The following is a 17942-nucleotide window of genomic DNA, read 5'->3' as shown; positions in this document are numbered from 1 at the left end:
GTTATGTGATCTGAAGGGTTGTAGAAGTGGTTATGAAATTGCAGTGGTGTAGCTGATGTATTTATATGAGTGATTGCTTTGTGTATTTTGCCAATTTCTGCTCATTCTAGAAAGAATTTTCTTAAATTGTCTACCTGTCCATAATGTAGGTTTTTTTATGTCTATAAATCCCCTTCCTCCTTCCTTTCTGCTTAATGTGAATCTTTCTATTGCTGAATGTATGTGATGTATTCTATATTTGTGGCACTGTGAACGTGTAAGTGTATTGAGTGCTTCTAGGCCCGTGTTACTCCATTTCAATACTCCAAATGAGTAGGTCAATATTGGTATAGCATAAGTATTTATAGCTTTTGTCTTGTTTCTTGCTGCCAATTCTGTTTTCAGTATTTTTGTTAGTCTTTGTCTATATTTTTCTTTTAGTTCTTCTTTAATATTTGTATTATCTATTCCTATTTTTTGTCTGTATCTTAGATATTTATAGGCATCTGTTTTTTCCATCGCTTCTATGGAGTCACTGTGGTTATTCAATATGTAATCTTATTGTTTAGTGTGTTTTCCCTTGACTATGCTATTTTTCTTACATTTATCTGTTCCAAAAGCCATATTTATATCATTGCTGAATACTTCCGTTATCTTTAGTAATTGGTTGAGTTGTTGATTTGTTGCTGCCAGTAGTTTTAGATCATCCATGTATAGCAAATGTGTGATTTTGTGTTGGTATGTTCCAGTAATATTGTATCCATAATTTGTATTATTTAGCATGTTGGATAGTGGGTTCAGACCAAGGCAGAACCAGAAAGGACTTAATGAGTCTCCTTGGTATATTCCACGCTTAATCTGTATTGGCTGTGATGTGATATTATTTGAATTTGTTTGGATATTAAGTGTGGTTTTCCAATTTTTCATTACTATGTTTAGGAACTGTATCAATTTAGGATCTACTTTGTATATTTCCAATATTTGTAGTAACCAGAGTGGGGTACACTATCAAAAGCTTTTTGGTAATCAATGTATGCGTAGTGTAGCAACCTTTGTTTAGTTTTAGCTTGATATGTCACCTCTGCATCTATTGTCAGTTGCTCTTTACATCCTCGTGCTCCTTTGCAACAGCCTTTTTGTTCTTCGTTTATAATTTTGTTCTGTGTTGTATGTGTTATTAATTTCTGTGTAATGACTGAAGTTAATATTTTGTATATTGTTGGTAGGCATGTTATGGGGCGATATTTAGCTGGGTTTGCTGTGTCTGCTTGATCTTTAGGTTTCAGATAAGTTATTCCATGTGTAAGTGTATCAGAGAATGTGTATGGGTCTGCAATGTAACTGTTACATAATTTAGTTAGATGTGAATGTGTTGAGGTGAACTTCTTTAGGCAGAAATTTGCTATTTTATCTTTTCCAGGGGCTTTCCGATTGTGAGTAGAATTAATTGCTTGGGTGACTTCATGTTGCAAAATTATCACTTCAGGCATTTGTGGTATCATCTTGTATGTGTCTGTTTCTGCTTGTATCCACCGTGTGTGCCTGTTATGTTGTACCGGGTTTGACCATATGTTGCTCCAGAAGTGTTCCATGTCTGTTATGCATGGTGGATTGTCTATTTTAATGTGTGTGTTATCTATTGTCTGGTAAAATTTCTTTTGGTTTGTGTTGAATGTTTGGTTTTGTTTCCTTCTATTTTCACTTTTTTTGTATCTTCTAAGTCGTTTGGCCAATGCTTGTAATTTCTGCTTCTTTTCATCTAATTGCTCTATCGCTTCTTGTTGTGAGATTTTACCTAACCTTTTTCGTTTTTTGTCTGACATTTCATTTCTTATAAATTGTGTTAGCTGTCCGATGTCTTTTCTCAGTTTTTCTATTCTGATCTGTAGGCTGTGTTGCCATGGTGCTTTCGTGGATTTCTTCTGTGTGTTGGTTGGTTCTGATCTCTGCCTAGTGTGTATATTTAGTGTAGTGAGTGCTCCTATATAAACCAGTAGTTGTAACTCTTCCATAGTTGTGTTTTCATTTATTTTGTTGTGTATGATTGTGTTGATAGTTGTTATTGTTGTTTCGACTTGTGGGTTATTTGGCGGTCTATGCAAGAATGGTCTAATGTCTGTATTTGTGTCTTTGTATTCTATATATGTCAGCTGAAATTTTTCTTCTATATCTAACACGCGTGTCACTTCATGTTCTATTTGTGCTTGTTCTGGTGGCTGTCTTAAGATTTAGTTTTCCTCTGACTGTTTAACTGATTTGTGTTGTTCTTTGTCTGTTTGCTCTGGGATGTTTGAGTCCATTACTGTATTTTCTTCTTCTTCTGATTGCACATTATTTTGTTCTAGTATTTGTTGTACTTGTTGTTTGATGTTTTCTAATTCTGACTGGGGTATCCTGTTATTTTTTATTATTACACAGATCTGATCTGCTAGTCGTCGTTCTGTTAAAAATTTTAATTATTATTATTATTGGGTTGCAAAAGTGTATCTGGTACGAACTTCAAGAGTCAAACAGAGATTATTTTCTAAAATAAAAAGTACCCTAAGCACTGTTCTTTCATTTGTACCTCTAACATATGAAGTAATAAGAAGGAAAATTACATGCCTCAATGACTTGGTGATCATTTGGAGAGTACAAATTCACTGCTTTATCAAAACTACAATTTTAGCACTTATCTCCCAAGAGAAAACATTTTGATCAGATAGTGATATGAGAATTGGAACACCATGTATTCTTAATCCAAGTCCTTTGACTTGACATATGCATCACCATGCTTTGTTAAAATAAATGTAATGCCAGCTACTACAACAACAAGCAAACAAATAAATAATAGAACATGTGCTGTGCCACTTTCGCTAGCAAAGTAAACAAATCACTGTGTTACACCACTCTCTAAAAGTTTTGTGTCCTACAAAATTTTATCTTGGATTTAAGAGAGTTTTTTTTAACATTATATAGAAATGTTTTACCACCCTCATTTAAGCTTGTTTTGGAGTTTTGTGTGTGAAAATGGTGCTAAGAAATTGATTTATACAGAAAATAAAAATGCTTAGAAGAAAATGTATCTATTTACCAAGTGCCAGCAGATAGACAGAACATTCTCTTATTTCAGGCTGTAGATATATCATCAAGGAAAATACAGTAGAAGTGAGGTGGATGTCGTTAGTTAAAAATGCTGTCAACAGATGAAATTAAAAATCTTGCAAGTCAGAATTGGCAGAGAGAGCAGTTAGCAAAGGAAGGCATTGCTGAGAAAATACCACAAAAATGGAAGAAGAAACAAATAGTGGAAAGAAACAATAAAAACAAACTAATGAAGGAGGCAGGAGATGGGAGGGAGTGAGGGGACTGGAAGGGAAAGTATCACACAAGGGGGGAGGCTCAACAGTTTCATAGTAAGTCCAGGAGGTAAAAATGTCACAGCAGATTTAAACTTGATTAATTATGTTGAACTATGTTATACGTTATCTAAGACAAGATCCAACTGATTCATTTTTTTATCTCTAACAACACGTTCCTTGACAATGGCAGTTGAAGTTGCAGTTGCAGTTGCTTAGCATTCATGTAAACATTAAAGACACACACACACACACACACAAACAAAACACCAATTGCATGACTTTATGAAGGAGATGAGATGAAATGAATAGGATAACACAAGCAAAAGCACCCAAATGACAAAAACCTCTGACCCGGGCAGGAATTAAACCTGGGATGCCAGCAATCTACAGGCAGCAATGCTAACTACTAGACCACAAGCTGCAGACAACAACCAAAAAATATATGCATTATGAAAACTGCCACTCTCTCAATGATTCCTTCACTAGTCTAATTATCCATTGTATTACTGTTCTAATGCAGATTTTGTAATAAATACCTTTTTACTTTTAACTGTTACATCATCATCATCATCATCATCATCATCATCCACAGGCATATTTCCAGAGTCACTTGAGAATCTCATTAAAAGGGAAGAAGCACTTCAATAACAACTAGAGACTATTCATCCTTTAACACAATGCTACTATGACTCTGAATGGAATGCTCCTCTGCCATGAAAGGAGATCTGCTCTGCTCATCACCCACACCATCTAGATCAGCTTTCTGTCAAATGCCCATCAAACACAAAACACTGTTCTACGAAAAAACTTTTTTCCTATTTCTGAAAAAATACATTGTAATCCTGGTTGTACTTCGAGTGCTGAATTCAAAACTGTTTTTAGTTTGTTTGTTTTTTTTCTCTCTCACGGATGGTTTACGAGTAATCGCAATTTTATTTCTCTTTTCCGTTTCTGATATAGTGCAGCAAACATGAGCTGAAATTCGATAAAACAAAATCACATTTTTATGATGTTATAAGTTCATCACATTAATGGAGGGTGAGATCTAACATGTAACGCTTTGTAGCATTTATTTGACATGAGAAATTACAGAAAATTGACAAAAAAATGAGCCCTGTATTGTGATGCACATCGCTTTTTCTCTTGTGTTGTGAATCTTTATCTCGAATGATATTCCAACAATAATGTGCTAACATAGAAGGTACTCACTTCCCTTCATAACACCTTTCTATGGTATAAATGTCTTTATGGAATCTGTCGCCATGTTCATCCGATATGTCACTATAACTATCTGTGAAGTAGTCCAGATGAGAGTCCATCGTATGTATTTTCAAAGACATATTGCACCCCAGATCTTGACATGTTTTGATCATGTCATTCCCAATTGCTTTGTAATTAGTAACTACTACTCTTCCGAGGAAGTTTTCTGACACTATCCTGAAACAGTCGCATGCTGTCTTTTCTTTGTCAGTTAAATGTGCTTCAAAATTTGCATCTTTCTACAGCTCCTTGATTTGTGGACCCACACATACACCTTCCTTTATTTTTGTAGCTGAAAGACGGGAGAATCTGGTAGCTAGATATGGAAACCCTCTGCCTGTTGGATCCATGGCCTTTACGAATTGTTTCATTAGATCAAGTTTGATGTGAGGTGGTGGAAGTAGTATATCTTCAGGAGCTACCAGAATTTCATATTGTACATACTTTTTGTCCACTTTCCATCTGTGCCTAGGCCATTTCTTTTAACATAGTGAGAATTTCTGTCTCTACTATCCGACTCGCAATGAAAACAGGCATACTTTGTGTAGCCCTGGGGCATTCCCAGTACCATAGCAATTACTTTGAAATCTGCATATATTTTCAATTTGTATTCATTGTATTGTAATAAATTTAGCATCCTTTGTATGAATTTGTAATTCTCTTTGGTCAAGCTGGCATAAGCTATTGGAACAGAGGGTATTTTATTTCCATTATGCAGCAAAACATCCTTGAAACTTGTTTTCGACACATCTATGAAAAGTCTCCACTCCTGTGAAATATAGGTGAAATTCAGCACTTTCATTAGGCCAGCAACGTCACTGCAAAATATCAGTGCTCCATCTGTTGCAAAATAGGAAATAAAGGCACGTTTTCTGTGCCTGAACACACTGATTTTAGACCTTTGGTGCAGTAAATTATACTCTTGTAATCTTGAACCAAGCAGCTGCATCTTTTGTTTACTTAGTCCTAGATCACGTACTAAATCATTTGAATCTACTTGTGTTACAAATGATCTGCGATTTCTTCAGTACTACTTACTTCACTGTCGCTCCAGATTTGACCTGGAGATCTTGAAGGTAGTGGAAGGCTGTCAAAATGCTGCACTGGCGATTCTTGTTGACGGCATATCTGGGTAAACAATGTGCCTCTTCGATTTTTTGTTTGGAAAACCCTAAATTTTTGTTAGACAGAAATAATCAGTAACATGGTCCTTGGGCTCTCTTTGCACCATGGGCACAGCGAACAAAGCAACATTCTCTTTACCTTTCCACCACTGAATTAGTTTACCATGTAGCACAACAGAAATGTGGTGCCTATTCTTTATCTTCGTCTCCTACATCTACTCTAAAGTAATGTTTATATGCATTCTTTACGACTGTTGAAATTTTCTTCCTATTTCTGATACAGGTGAAATTCCCACAGATATAACAGAAGTTGTCTGGCTTATATCGATATCCACAATGACATGGCATTTCTGAAAATTTAAAAATACCTCTTCAGTAATACACCTGTACTAGACTAATACTAGAGAACTAGAAAAATGCTGATATGTAAAAACTAAGCAGTCTATTTGCCTTCAGCATCAGGCTAAATCAGTTTAAACACAGGAACTTATAAGTTCAACTGTGCTCAGAAATATGACAGAGAGAGTTACTTGTCAGCCAAAACACCAACTTGTTAAGATTGACACAAATTACGGCTAACACCACTGTTGTAAACTTGATGCACCTGCCTCTGGGTAGCGCGAAGGTTTACTAACGAGGCAGCGACTGGCTGTAGCCGTTCAAGTTAATGAGCTATTGCAGGTGGTTTTAATTGCAGGTGACATAGGTATGGCGGCGGATAACCCAATGACGTCTGATTCTTCCCACATGCTGTTGAACAAGAAATTGTCACATTCTAACACTACTGGATGTGGCAAAATACCCGTATTTCTCTATAACGTCCCTGTGTTTGCCATGAATTTGTGTGTGTGTGTGTGTGTGTGTGTGTGTGTGTGTGTGTGTGTGTGTGTGTGTGTGTGTGTGTGCGCGCCCCCCCTGACAATGGTATTTTGTTTACATATTTGAATTTTCCATGGTAAACTGGTTTAGAACCACACACTTTAATATCAGAAATAGATCCCTTCGAACGGTGAAATTCCTGTGCGATCACTGCCTTACACATTTTTTTGCCAAATCATTTACAAGTTTGTAATGTCTTAGTTGGAAAAAAATTGTACTATGTCCTCTCCTGCAGCTGCTTCCTCCACTTTCGAGTTTATTATTTCAAGGAGACTGGATATCCACAAAAGTTCTTAATGGTTCCTTGTGTGCATTCACTTAGGAACACCATTCTGTATGGCTGTTCCTAAATACAATGCCAGCATCCTGCAACTCATTGTCCAACACTGATTACACACCTTTATCTGGCACTCGGTGGTTTAGTAGTTGTGCTTAAGATCAATGGTACGGGACTTGCTTGTTGCTGATACTGGGTTCCATTGCTAAGACAGTACAGAGATTAATGTGTACCACAGTGACATACAAGGTGATCCTTAACATTTGACAACCCCTTGAAGCAATGTAGATGATGCTGAGACAAGTAATTTAAGACACATGGGGTCACAAATGTTCGGAAGTACCCCAAAAATGGATGAAAAATGTTGATCATGTAATGTCGCCAGATGACATTACAGATGATGCACATGCAGCATTTGGGCTTGGGCATGAAGGGATGACTGAGTGATGCAATACTTGCATTCAAGCAAGCAATGAAAATTCTGAACACTTTTTGTAAATGCAGAAGTATAAAATTATTGTCCTTGCTGTAACCAAGCAATAACTGTTCTTATTTTGCGTTTCTTTCCTGTTGTCCATTCTTGTCTTTGTTTATGGACATTATTTAATGAACAAATACACGTCACTCATTGGCAATGATGCAGTTCAGAAGGTTATGCTCATTTACTTGTGATACAAGGCTTTTGTTGTATTGTACTTCGCAATAAAACAGTGGAGACCACAAGACTGGTACATAAAATAATAAATGTTACCTCAATGTAAACATATTACTGTCTAAAGCAAAGGGGAAAAAATACTGCTTGCCAGATGCATGACTTGAACACTGAGCACCACATGCTAAAGTCGTGTGATGGGTCTAGAGTCACACCGACATGAGTATTTGATTTGGGATGGGATGATCAGGTGCGACAGACTGATAGGCTCAACTGCTACACGTGCAGTGCAGTACATCATCTGGTGATCTCAAATGTTCAACATTTGTCATCCACTTTTAGGGTATTTCCTGACATTTGCAACCCTGTGTATCTTATATTAAATTACTTGTTTCAGCATCATCTATGTCGCTTCCGACATTTTTTAATAGTAATAAGAATCACCCTGCATACATTCCGAAGTCAAGCTTTCTATGTCAATCCAAGAATCACAAAGCTGCCAATAAGGTTCAATGGACACAGAATGTATGAAACATAATACCATGTTGTGGAGCATAAATTACAGGGGAACAAAAGGGCCTATGCCTGTTACACTCCTGCTCCTAGCATCACTACATCAATGTTCACTTGGTCAACAGTGCTTCATTTCTAGCAAAAGGCCATGATTTTTGGTAATTTTTATTTTCTATCTATTTCTTCCTCCACCTTCTCCATCTTTCTTGCCAGTTACTTTCCTAATACTCAAAGTTATGGCTTTATACCTCTCATCAACTATTTGCAGTTTCTTTACATTTTCTTCCTATCTGTTGTTCTTTATCCATGCCTCTTCTTCCTTTAACTCTTTCCCAGATCTCTGAACTGTTGACCACACTCTCTAACACTTGTATTGTCTTAGGTCTTCAATGACATGAGATGTGACCTTACATTTTTATTCTTACAGAGTAGAAAACTTGCAATTCAAATACTCACCAAGCATATGATTATAAGAAGTGTGTAGACATGAATTGTCGTATCAGGCAATGATTCCATATCTTTTAAAGCTGCAACTGCTGGCTGAAAGTCAGGCTTCAGCTCCAAGGTATGGCGTAAATGCAGTGTTGCCTCTTGGTAATGACCATATGCCTGCCAAAAAGAAAGTGATTGTTACATTGATTTCCAGAAGCTAACAACAGAGCAGCTAATGCTTTTTCAAGCTCGAAACAAGTGCAGCTTTACTAATATAAAGTACCTGGGTTCCTAATAAAAAGAGACTGATAGAAAGGCATTATGCTATAATGTGAATCATTCTCTCCATCTTCTGGTGGGAGTATTAAGATGGTGTCAGTGTCATCTTTATATCAACAATACCTATGTATGGGCATTACCCATATAAAGACTACACACAAACTATCTTTAAATTTTATCAGATTTTGATGAAACTGACTTCCATCAACATATGTAATTAACAATATTGTGAAATGACAATATTATGAAAAGGACGGATTGCTACTCACCATATTCACCATATTGTGGAGATATATCTAAAAATAAAGATGCTGTTACTTACCAAACGAAAGTGTTGGTATGTTGATAGGAGACAATAAAAAACACACAAACAAATTTCAAGCTTTCGCAACCCAAGGCTGCTTCGTCAGGAAAGAGGGAAGGAGAGGCAAAGACGAAAGGATGTGGGTTTTAAGGGAGAGGGTGAGGAGTCATTCCAATCCCGGGAGCGGAAAGACTTACTTTAGGGGGGAAAAGGGACAGGTATACACTCGCGCTCGCGCTCGATATGATATCCCTTTTCCCCCCTAAGGTAAGTCTTTCCGCTCCCGGGATTGGAATGACTCCTTACCCTCTCCCTTAAAACCCACATCCTTTCGTCTTTCCCTCTCCTTCCCTCTTTCCTGACGAAGCAACCTTGGGTTGCGAAAGCTTGAAATTTGTGTGTGTGTGTGTGTGTGTGTGTGTGTGTGTGTGTTTTATTGTCTCCTATCAACATACCAACGCTTTCGTTTGGTAAGTAACAGCATCTTTATTTTTAGATATATTTTTCCCACGTGGAATGTTTCCCTCTATTATATTCATATCGTTAATATTGTGGAGATACATACACATGCACACTGACGTAGAAGTCTAGCTTCAGCAGGCAGAGACAGTGGTCGCACGTGTGCTTGTGCGTGCTGTCTATCCTTTTCATAATGTTGTAATTACTCCATCATGGATTGTCCAATATTATAAAAAGGACAGATTGCTAGTCATCATAAAGATGACATTGAGTTGTGGACAGACAACGAACAGATTGTTACACATTTATCTTTTGGCCAGATTCTTCTTCAGCAAAGACCACACACACACACACACACACACACACACACACACACACACACACACACACACACACAAGCAAGCACACTTAATGTACACAAACTGCTATCTCTGGCTGCTCTGGCCAGAGTGGCTCGTGATACCATCATGTGTGTTCTGATCAGAGTGGCTTGCAATTCAAGTCATACGTGCATTATGTGTGCTTACTTGTGTGAATGTGTATGTGTTTTCTTTTCTGTAAAACAATCTGGCCAAAAGTTAAATGTGTAACAGTCTTTTCATTTTGGATGTCTGCAACTCAGTGTGTTAACTTCATGGTGAATAGCTATCTATTCTGTCCTTTTCATAATACTTTTGATATTCCTATGTGGACCTTCATGGTTGTAAACATGTGGACCTTCATGGTTGAAAACATGTAATTAGTGATGGTGATGATGACGATGGTGTCTTTTCCACCTGAGAGATAACAGGTAAATAATAAGATTTTATTGTATTAACAACAACCACATCTCAATATATTTGTGCAAATGTGTTTATTCTTTGTTTCATGTGTAATTGTTGGGAACAGTGTCAACATGTAAAACTTTTATCATTTGAGGCAGACTTTTGCAGTTTTAGTCAACTTTTTTTTTTAGTTAATGGCCTGCAACAGCAAAAAGATGGCAGTTACAATGCCACAATATCTTATGTTCTTGCTGTCATAAGAAAATGAAAATAATATCTGTTCACTGTGAATGAACTCTGTAATGTGCTATATAAAATTGTTAGTAATTAATGGATAAAAGGTAGTTAGCAACAGCAATTAGTTTTAAAAAGAAGATGAATAAACTTGCTCTCTTTCAGTGGATGTGTAAAAAGGATTTATTTGAAAGCCAATTTCCTGTCTCGTTTATGTGCCTGTTGATGACTCAAAGTGTGTATTATTCGGTGAGCTGTTACCTTTACTCCTGAATCATTTTCACTGAATCATCAAATTTTTTGTAGAAAGTAACAGGATTTTTTTTTTTTACTCAGACTAATTATGAAATATTTGTCTTTTTAGGAAGTCTTTATCCATTTATAAAACTGCAAGAAAAGAAAGAACACAAAAATAGTTTGGACGGTGTTGCAGGCAAATTATGTCGGAGGAAAAATACCTAACAATTATTTTATACGACTCATAAAATCAGAGTGCATTATATACAAGGACAATGAAACTTCAAAAAATGCTATTAATTCCATACAGACACACAAAGACATAAAACAAGAGGGACACATTAAGCACGAGCATGACAGTCACGGCTTTTTGATGGACTGCTTTAACTGGAAAGCTGGGTACTTTACATTAGTTTATCTCATCTGGAAAGAAAATAAAGAGTGAATGTGAAGTTATATTCAACCTCTAAGATCTGGAAAAAGCTATGGTTCATGTTCAAAGTAAAGATGTTGAACTGCTCCAATCCTTGTCTTTTTACAGTCTGCATCATCAACCTGTCATTGAAGTTACATTTAAAAATATTTTGATTATCTTTCATATTTGCTTATTAATTCTTGGTCTCAAAAACTCATATAAAGCTATGTATATTGTGTACATCTGAACCGCTTATTATAAGGTACCTCCCCCCTCGCATGCCCACCCACCTACAGACACAGACAGAGAGAGAGCGCGCGCGCGCGAGAGGGAGCGCGCGAGAAATTTGTACCACAGGGACATGCATTGGGGCTCCCGCTGTTGAAATTGTATATTAACAACCTTGCTGACAATATTAACTTCAGACATTTTGCAGATAATATCATTATCTATAATGGCATCTTGTAGCACTATATTACTTGTATAGCATCAATAAATCATACAGAATCTGTTGACTCATAAAAAAACCTTGGTGTAACAGTGTGTAGGGATATTAAATAGAAATGTCCCATAGGTTCAGACATGAGTAAACTAAATGGCAGGTATCAAACTGAAATCACAAATAGAAAGACAACTTAACTTCGAGTTCTTACACATTTGCTAGTAATCTTGTGAAATGCACAAACTGTGCTTCTGCATGTAGGGATTTCGTTGCCTATGTCCTTAAGAACGGGATTAAAAGTTGTTTCCTTCTTTTTTCCTTTCTGTAAATTCTGACTGACTGCTGACTTTGTAGATCTTTTTACAAAGCTTTTAACAATACTGTCTATGAATGCATTTTAATCAACATACTAGGGTTATCTGTGGACATCGGGAATAATAGTTTCCTTTGTTTCTTTAAAAAATGTCCTATAACAGGAACTCTTACAACAATATTCCGTATCTCTGTTGCACAAAGTTTTATTTTGCAGTATCTGTGTTGGGATGGGTCCTTGTTTCAGTGAACAATTCATTTGTTTGGAGTACATCATGGCTTTACATTTGTATTCTGGTGCATTGTCCTTACTTGGTACACATGCTTTTAATATGAGACCTAATATTTCTCTTGTACATGAAACTTTACCCGTAGCAAAACAATGGCATTTTCATATGAAAATATTCTGGAGGCTGGCGTCGAGTGCAAGATAAGGGATCCAGCATTAGCCAGATTTGAGAGAGCTTTGGATGTCTTGCAATCAAAGAAGGAACAAAGAATAGATAACATTCCAGCAGATTTCCTAAAAGCATCAGAGGAGAAAAAAATCAAGTTAGTGTGTGGAATACATGAGGCTGGAGATGTATTTCTGGACTTTCAGAAGAATATCATCCACACCATCCCAAAGACAACAAGGGTACAAAATGCGAGTTAACACACAATCAGCTAGACAGCTAATACAATCAAGTAAATTGACAAAAATAGTTCACAGAAGAATTGAAAAGAAAACTGAGGATATTTTAGCAGAAGTCAGTGTGTCTTTAGGACAGTACACTTACTAATGGAAGCAAAACATAATAATAATTATTTAAATAAAAATGAATTTTTAATATACCAGATTTTTAAATCATACTATAAAGTATAAAATAATTTCTCCTATATCCATAGAGACAATCCTTAAGATTTGCAACTGTGAATTTTTAATAGCAATGGAAATACTTGGAAGATTTAATATGAAAAATGTGGAGAAGATGCAATAGACAATAATAATGGTAGGCACTATTCATGTATCACTTTTATTGCATGTATCCAAGGTGTCCGTTTTAAATCTTACAAGTATTTTTGTAGCTAATTAAAAATTCAGATTTGCAAATTTTCAGGACAATTTCTTTGGGAACAATCAAAATTATTTTATACTTTTTAGTCTAATTTAGAACATAGTATATTAAAAATTCACATTATTTTAAATAATGGTTTTCTGATTTTTAGTTGCGTATGTGTGGAATTCTGGACATTCCTGAAGCATAGTCTTCATCCTCCAGCATTTCTTCATCTTCAAGCCTCCTCTTGGCATTCCTTTTAGCACTTCTTGCTTCTTTGGTAAATTGAAGAGTGAATCTTTCAGCTTCATGCACCCATTGTCTGTCACATGCAAGCAATTGATCTTCCATATCAGAACCACATTTTTTGCCTAAATTTCTCAGGACTTCCAACCTTCCTTCACTCCATAATTGAAACATATCACTGCATCTAGTAAACCAACTTTTAATGCCTTTAGTTCTACAAAAATATTCTTGGGTAATCTTTCCCATGTGCAATGGTTGGAACTTTCTTTTGTATCCTGAGTGCCCCCATGAAGACATTTACTAAGAAAAACAGGGTCACTCATGTCTCTAAAAATTGTTTTTTATTTCATTCATAACAGGCTCAGGAAGAGAATGCTTTGATGGTATATTTGACCACTTCTTTTTGCTTTTTGGTAACCACACCAAGAATCTGCTGCTTTAAGGCAAAGTCCATGAACAGGGTGGTCATCTGTGGAGAACTTATGAAAGTAGGTGGGCCATACAGCTTTTCTTATTGCTGTATCATCATTCAGAGGTGCAGTTCGTCTAATGGCCAGTCCATAATAACTCTGAAGGAGGTCTATTTCAGTTTCTGTCAATCTGCCTCGGCCAGACAGAGATTTTCCATCAGATGACAACTTTCCTTTCATTTCGCTTTGTAGCTTCCTCAATCTAGCACCCATCCTCTTTTGCATATGTCTACAACACTCCAGTTTTGTTATCAAGGTTAAGTTTATCGAAAGCTTTAGAGTCCCCATTGCCTAAGTACTTCGTATATCTAACGTTATAAAAGAGCACCGACCCCGGAAATATTTTTAGAGCTCCATCATACCCCATACCTCTACTGTAACCATCATAATTATCACAACACTGATGTTCAATATGTCCTTCATTGTTACCATGGCAGGTGTGGCAGTACTTAGATAAGCACTCAACATCAACAACTTTCCATTCTCCAGAGAAGTAGCACTTACAACACCATTCAAGGAACGATGTCCTCGATGTTGCCATGTCCCATCAAGTGCAACAGCAATGCCCCTGGTTCCACTAATATTTACAGTTTCTTCTATTGCACATTTCATAGATGCTTTAGACACAACTGTCAAGGCACCTAAAAGTATTTTTACATACTTGCTGAACCTACTGGGAGGAGGAGAAAGGTCCATCAAACCACAAAATGTTTGAGCAGCCTTTTTTCCTTTTTCTATTGCACACCTTGCATGCACTAACTTCGAATTCACATAATATTAATATGCACAATGTTCAAAGTCATTTTCACAGTAGCTTTATTGCAGGATCTACACAGAACAACTAATTTTGACGCTAAACCTTTCCTGCAACTTTGTTGTTCAGTTATTTCCAGACTGCCTACACCATCACATTGTTCACATTTCACCACATCCTTTATCAAAGGAGATAAGATGCCCACATCAACAACAACAAATCCACTACAAAAAGAGTCATTGTTAACACAAAAATTTGAATCACTAGGAGGTGTTCCATGTGGGAGTTTCTTCTGTGAAGAACTGATACATAGGTTACTTTTAACAGTGTGGCTTGCTTTGTTTGTGAACTGGTTACCACGGAATTTCCTTTTATTGAATTTCTTGATGCCTGGCATAGTTCGTATTTATTGCACACTAAAGGATATATACTTCCACAAATATATGTAGCACTTAGGCAACAAACATTCAGTAACATGTGAACAAACTGCTTCAGCAAAACAAAAGTAAATACAAGCAAAGATAATCATTTACAGTTACAGACACTAGAAACCTGCACAGTTACAAACATATACAATGTATCATATAGATAATCACTGGAAACAGAAAGTTCACAGTTCTTTTCGAAATTATACTGGTTTCTGTAACAGAAATAAGGGGGGGGGGGGGGGGGGGGGTGGCGGCATACATGACCATAATTTTAAAATTTGGTATATATAGGTCATTTTTCATTTGAAATCCTATAATGTATATATCAATGTAATCAGGAAAGACTAAGAATTTAATAGACATAAAAAATTTAGATTTTTCCACCACTTATAAGTATCCTGTAGCCTTAACTTCCTCAGGTCCCACCTGGTTAATTTCCTACTTTTCTGCAATTTCAGTTTCAATCTGCAGTTCATAACTAATAAATTACGAACAGAACCCAGAACTACCACTGGAAATGTTTTGCTGTTTAAAAATCTGGTTTCGAAATTTCTGTCTTACCATGACATAAAATCAAACAGCACAAAATCTGGGATGGAATAACAAAATGAAATAGAATAAGTTGCTACTCATCACAAAGAGGAGGCAGTGAGTTGCTGACAGGCACACTCAAAGTACCTTTAAAAGTGGATTGAGCTACCAGTCAAAATCCTTCAGATGTAGAAAAATACATGTTCATGCCTATCCACCCATTCCATTCCTGAATAATAGGAATTGGCCAAGTCTGCAAAATAGTTATTAGTTGCTGCAATCACCTCCTCATTTGAATAAAATCTTTGCCCTGCCAGACATTTCTTCAAATTGGGGAACAAATAGTAGACCGAGGGAGTCAAGTCTGGAGAACGGGGCATTTGAAATGAGTTGGAATCCTATTTGCATTTTGCGACCACAACTGCTGAGGTGTGTGCTGGTGCACTGTCGTGATGGAAAAGGACTTCTTTGTGGTCAAATCGCCGGCGTTTTTCTTGCAGCTCTGTTTTCAAACGCTCCAATAAAGATGAATAATATTCACCTGTAATAGTTTTACTCTTTTCCAGATAGTCAACGAGTATTATCCATTGCGAATCCCAAAAGACAGTCGCCACAACCTTTCCGGCCAAGGCATGGTCTTCGCCTTTTTTTTGTGCAGATTTTCCCTTGGTAACCCATTGTTTAGATTATCGTTTGGTCTCAGGAGTATAGTAATGTGTTCATGTTTCATCCACAGTGACGAAACAATGCTTTTAAGTCCTGCGGATTCTTCCTGAACAGCTGCCAACCATCCTTGCAACATTTCACACGATTCTGTTTTTGGTCAAGCATGAGCAATTGCAGAACCCATCTTGCAGATAACATTTTGCATAAACATGTGAATATGAGAAAGCTATGTACCCATTCATTCGAGATGCCCACAGCATTAGCAATCTTACACACCTTAACTCTTCTGTCATCCATCACCATATCATGGATTTTATCAATGATTTCTGGAGTCATAACTTCCACATGGAGTCCAGAATGTTCAGCATCACTTGTACCCATATGGCCACTCCGAAAATTTTGAAACCACCTATAAACTGTTCTAATCGAAGGTGCAGAGTCACCGTAATGTTTATCAAGCTTTAGTCTCCTGAAGCATTTTGCCATTCATAAAGTAATGTTTAATCACCAAGCGAAATTCTTTTTCGTCTATTTTTTGACGCTACTCGACTTCCTTGATTCACACGAATGCCAAACACAAAGAAATAGACCAATATGGCTGAAACTTGGTGTGCGTTCTTTCCAAGATGCTACTAACTAAACATAACCTCAATACGCGCCATTGGTGCCATCTCTCGGACTTTGCACGGACTTTTCAAATACCCCTCGTATGTACAAAGCAACAAAATTACGTAAAAAAAATTACAATCAAACTTTTAATTTGCAAGATGGAGTACCATTCCTGTGTGACCCTTATGGACAGAAAATTCTGTAAGTGTTTGTGAATGATGCTTTTACAATGACTGATAACTTTATGAGACAATATCCACTTCCATAATAGTACTTCGCTGCCCAGACACTCCATTTTGACACCTTACAAGATACAAGGCAGCTACAGTAATGACGATGCTAGGGTGGTATGATCTGTCTGCAAACTGAACAGCAAGCTGCAGAGCTGAAGTCCTCTACCCAACTACATCACATGGAATGCCGTCAAGATGGGGTTCCTTAAAGCTATACTGACTCTTCTGCAGGGCGCTTGTGAAGTTAAGTGGTGTGACACTGCTCAGACGTGTGGATAGTGGTAAGTTTCACTACAAGTTTCAGCAACAATTAAATTTTGGTCTATGTAAAATTTTATCAGCCAACTTCCACTTTCATCCTCCCCTTTCCAAGTTCTCCCACTATTTTTCCATTATTTCTCTTTTCTTACTACCAAACTCCACTCCCACATCAAAACTGAATTTTTGTCTTCCTCAACAATTTAATGATGGAAATCAAACTGTAGACTAACCAATTACAAACTGTCTTGGAAAAGGAAGCTGTTTGGTCAGTTCAGTTCTCACTGGACAAGACTAATGTCAACATTTTTTCACTGTAATTTCAATGGCGACATTCAGTTTCACAGTAAATGAAACTGACTCTCAATATCATCCAATTTTATTGGGGTCCTTGTGTCTTTCATGGACTTCGAATGCAGTTTATCTGTGATGTTTCAGCTGTTTCTGGAGGCCATACATGGTTGAGCTTGGTTGTTGTATGGGACAGTCATTCAGATTATGGTGGCCTTGAGGCTTTTCCTGATGTAAATATTCTGGCTTGGAAGACGTGGAGTATAACAGAGTACGGGACTACTAGTTACGATTCCGTATGGTACATTGGTTCCAGATAAGCTGCTTTCTCTGTCAACTAGAAGAAAGAAGCAGCTCAACTCTGGCGAGTATTTGTTTATTTGGGTGAAAGTAGGGAACAACAATTGCAAGATGAAAATAGTAGGTGACTGTATGCTGTATTATAGACAATAAACTTGACTTTAAAAAATAATAATACATTACACACACAGCAAAAAAGAAACCTATTGGGCC

General features: G+C 36.9%; 1 protein-coding gene across 2 annotated transcripts in view; it reads right to left on the bottom strand.

The window, feature by feature from the left end:
* LOC126175718 (uncharacterized) overlaps window positions 1–17942 on the bottom strand; it is a 110933-nt gene that overhangs the window by 20550 nt on the left and 72441 nt on the right. For both annotated transcript variants that reach the window (XM_049922651.1, XM_049922652.1), the window contains exon 5: window positions 8482–8634. In XM_049922651.1, coding sequence (XP_049778608.1) covers window positions 8482–8634 — 153 coding nt within the window. The remainder of the gene's footprint in view (window positions 1–8481; window positions 8635–17942) is intronic.

The sequence above is a fragment of the Schistocerca cancellata genome, chromosome 3, assembly GCF_023864275.1.
Source record: "Schistocerca cancellata isolate TAMUIC-IGC-003103 chromosome 3, iqSchCanc2.1, whole genome shotgun sequence".
NCBI lineage: Eukaryota > Metazoa > Arthropoda > Insecta > Orthoptera > Acrididae > Schistocerca > Schistocerca cancellata.
Note: the sequence above shows the minus strand (reverse complement) of the source record. Positions and strands in the feature narration are given on the sequence as shown.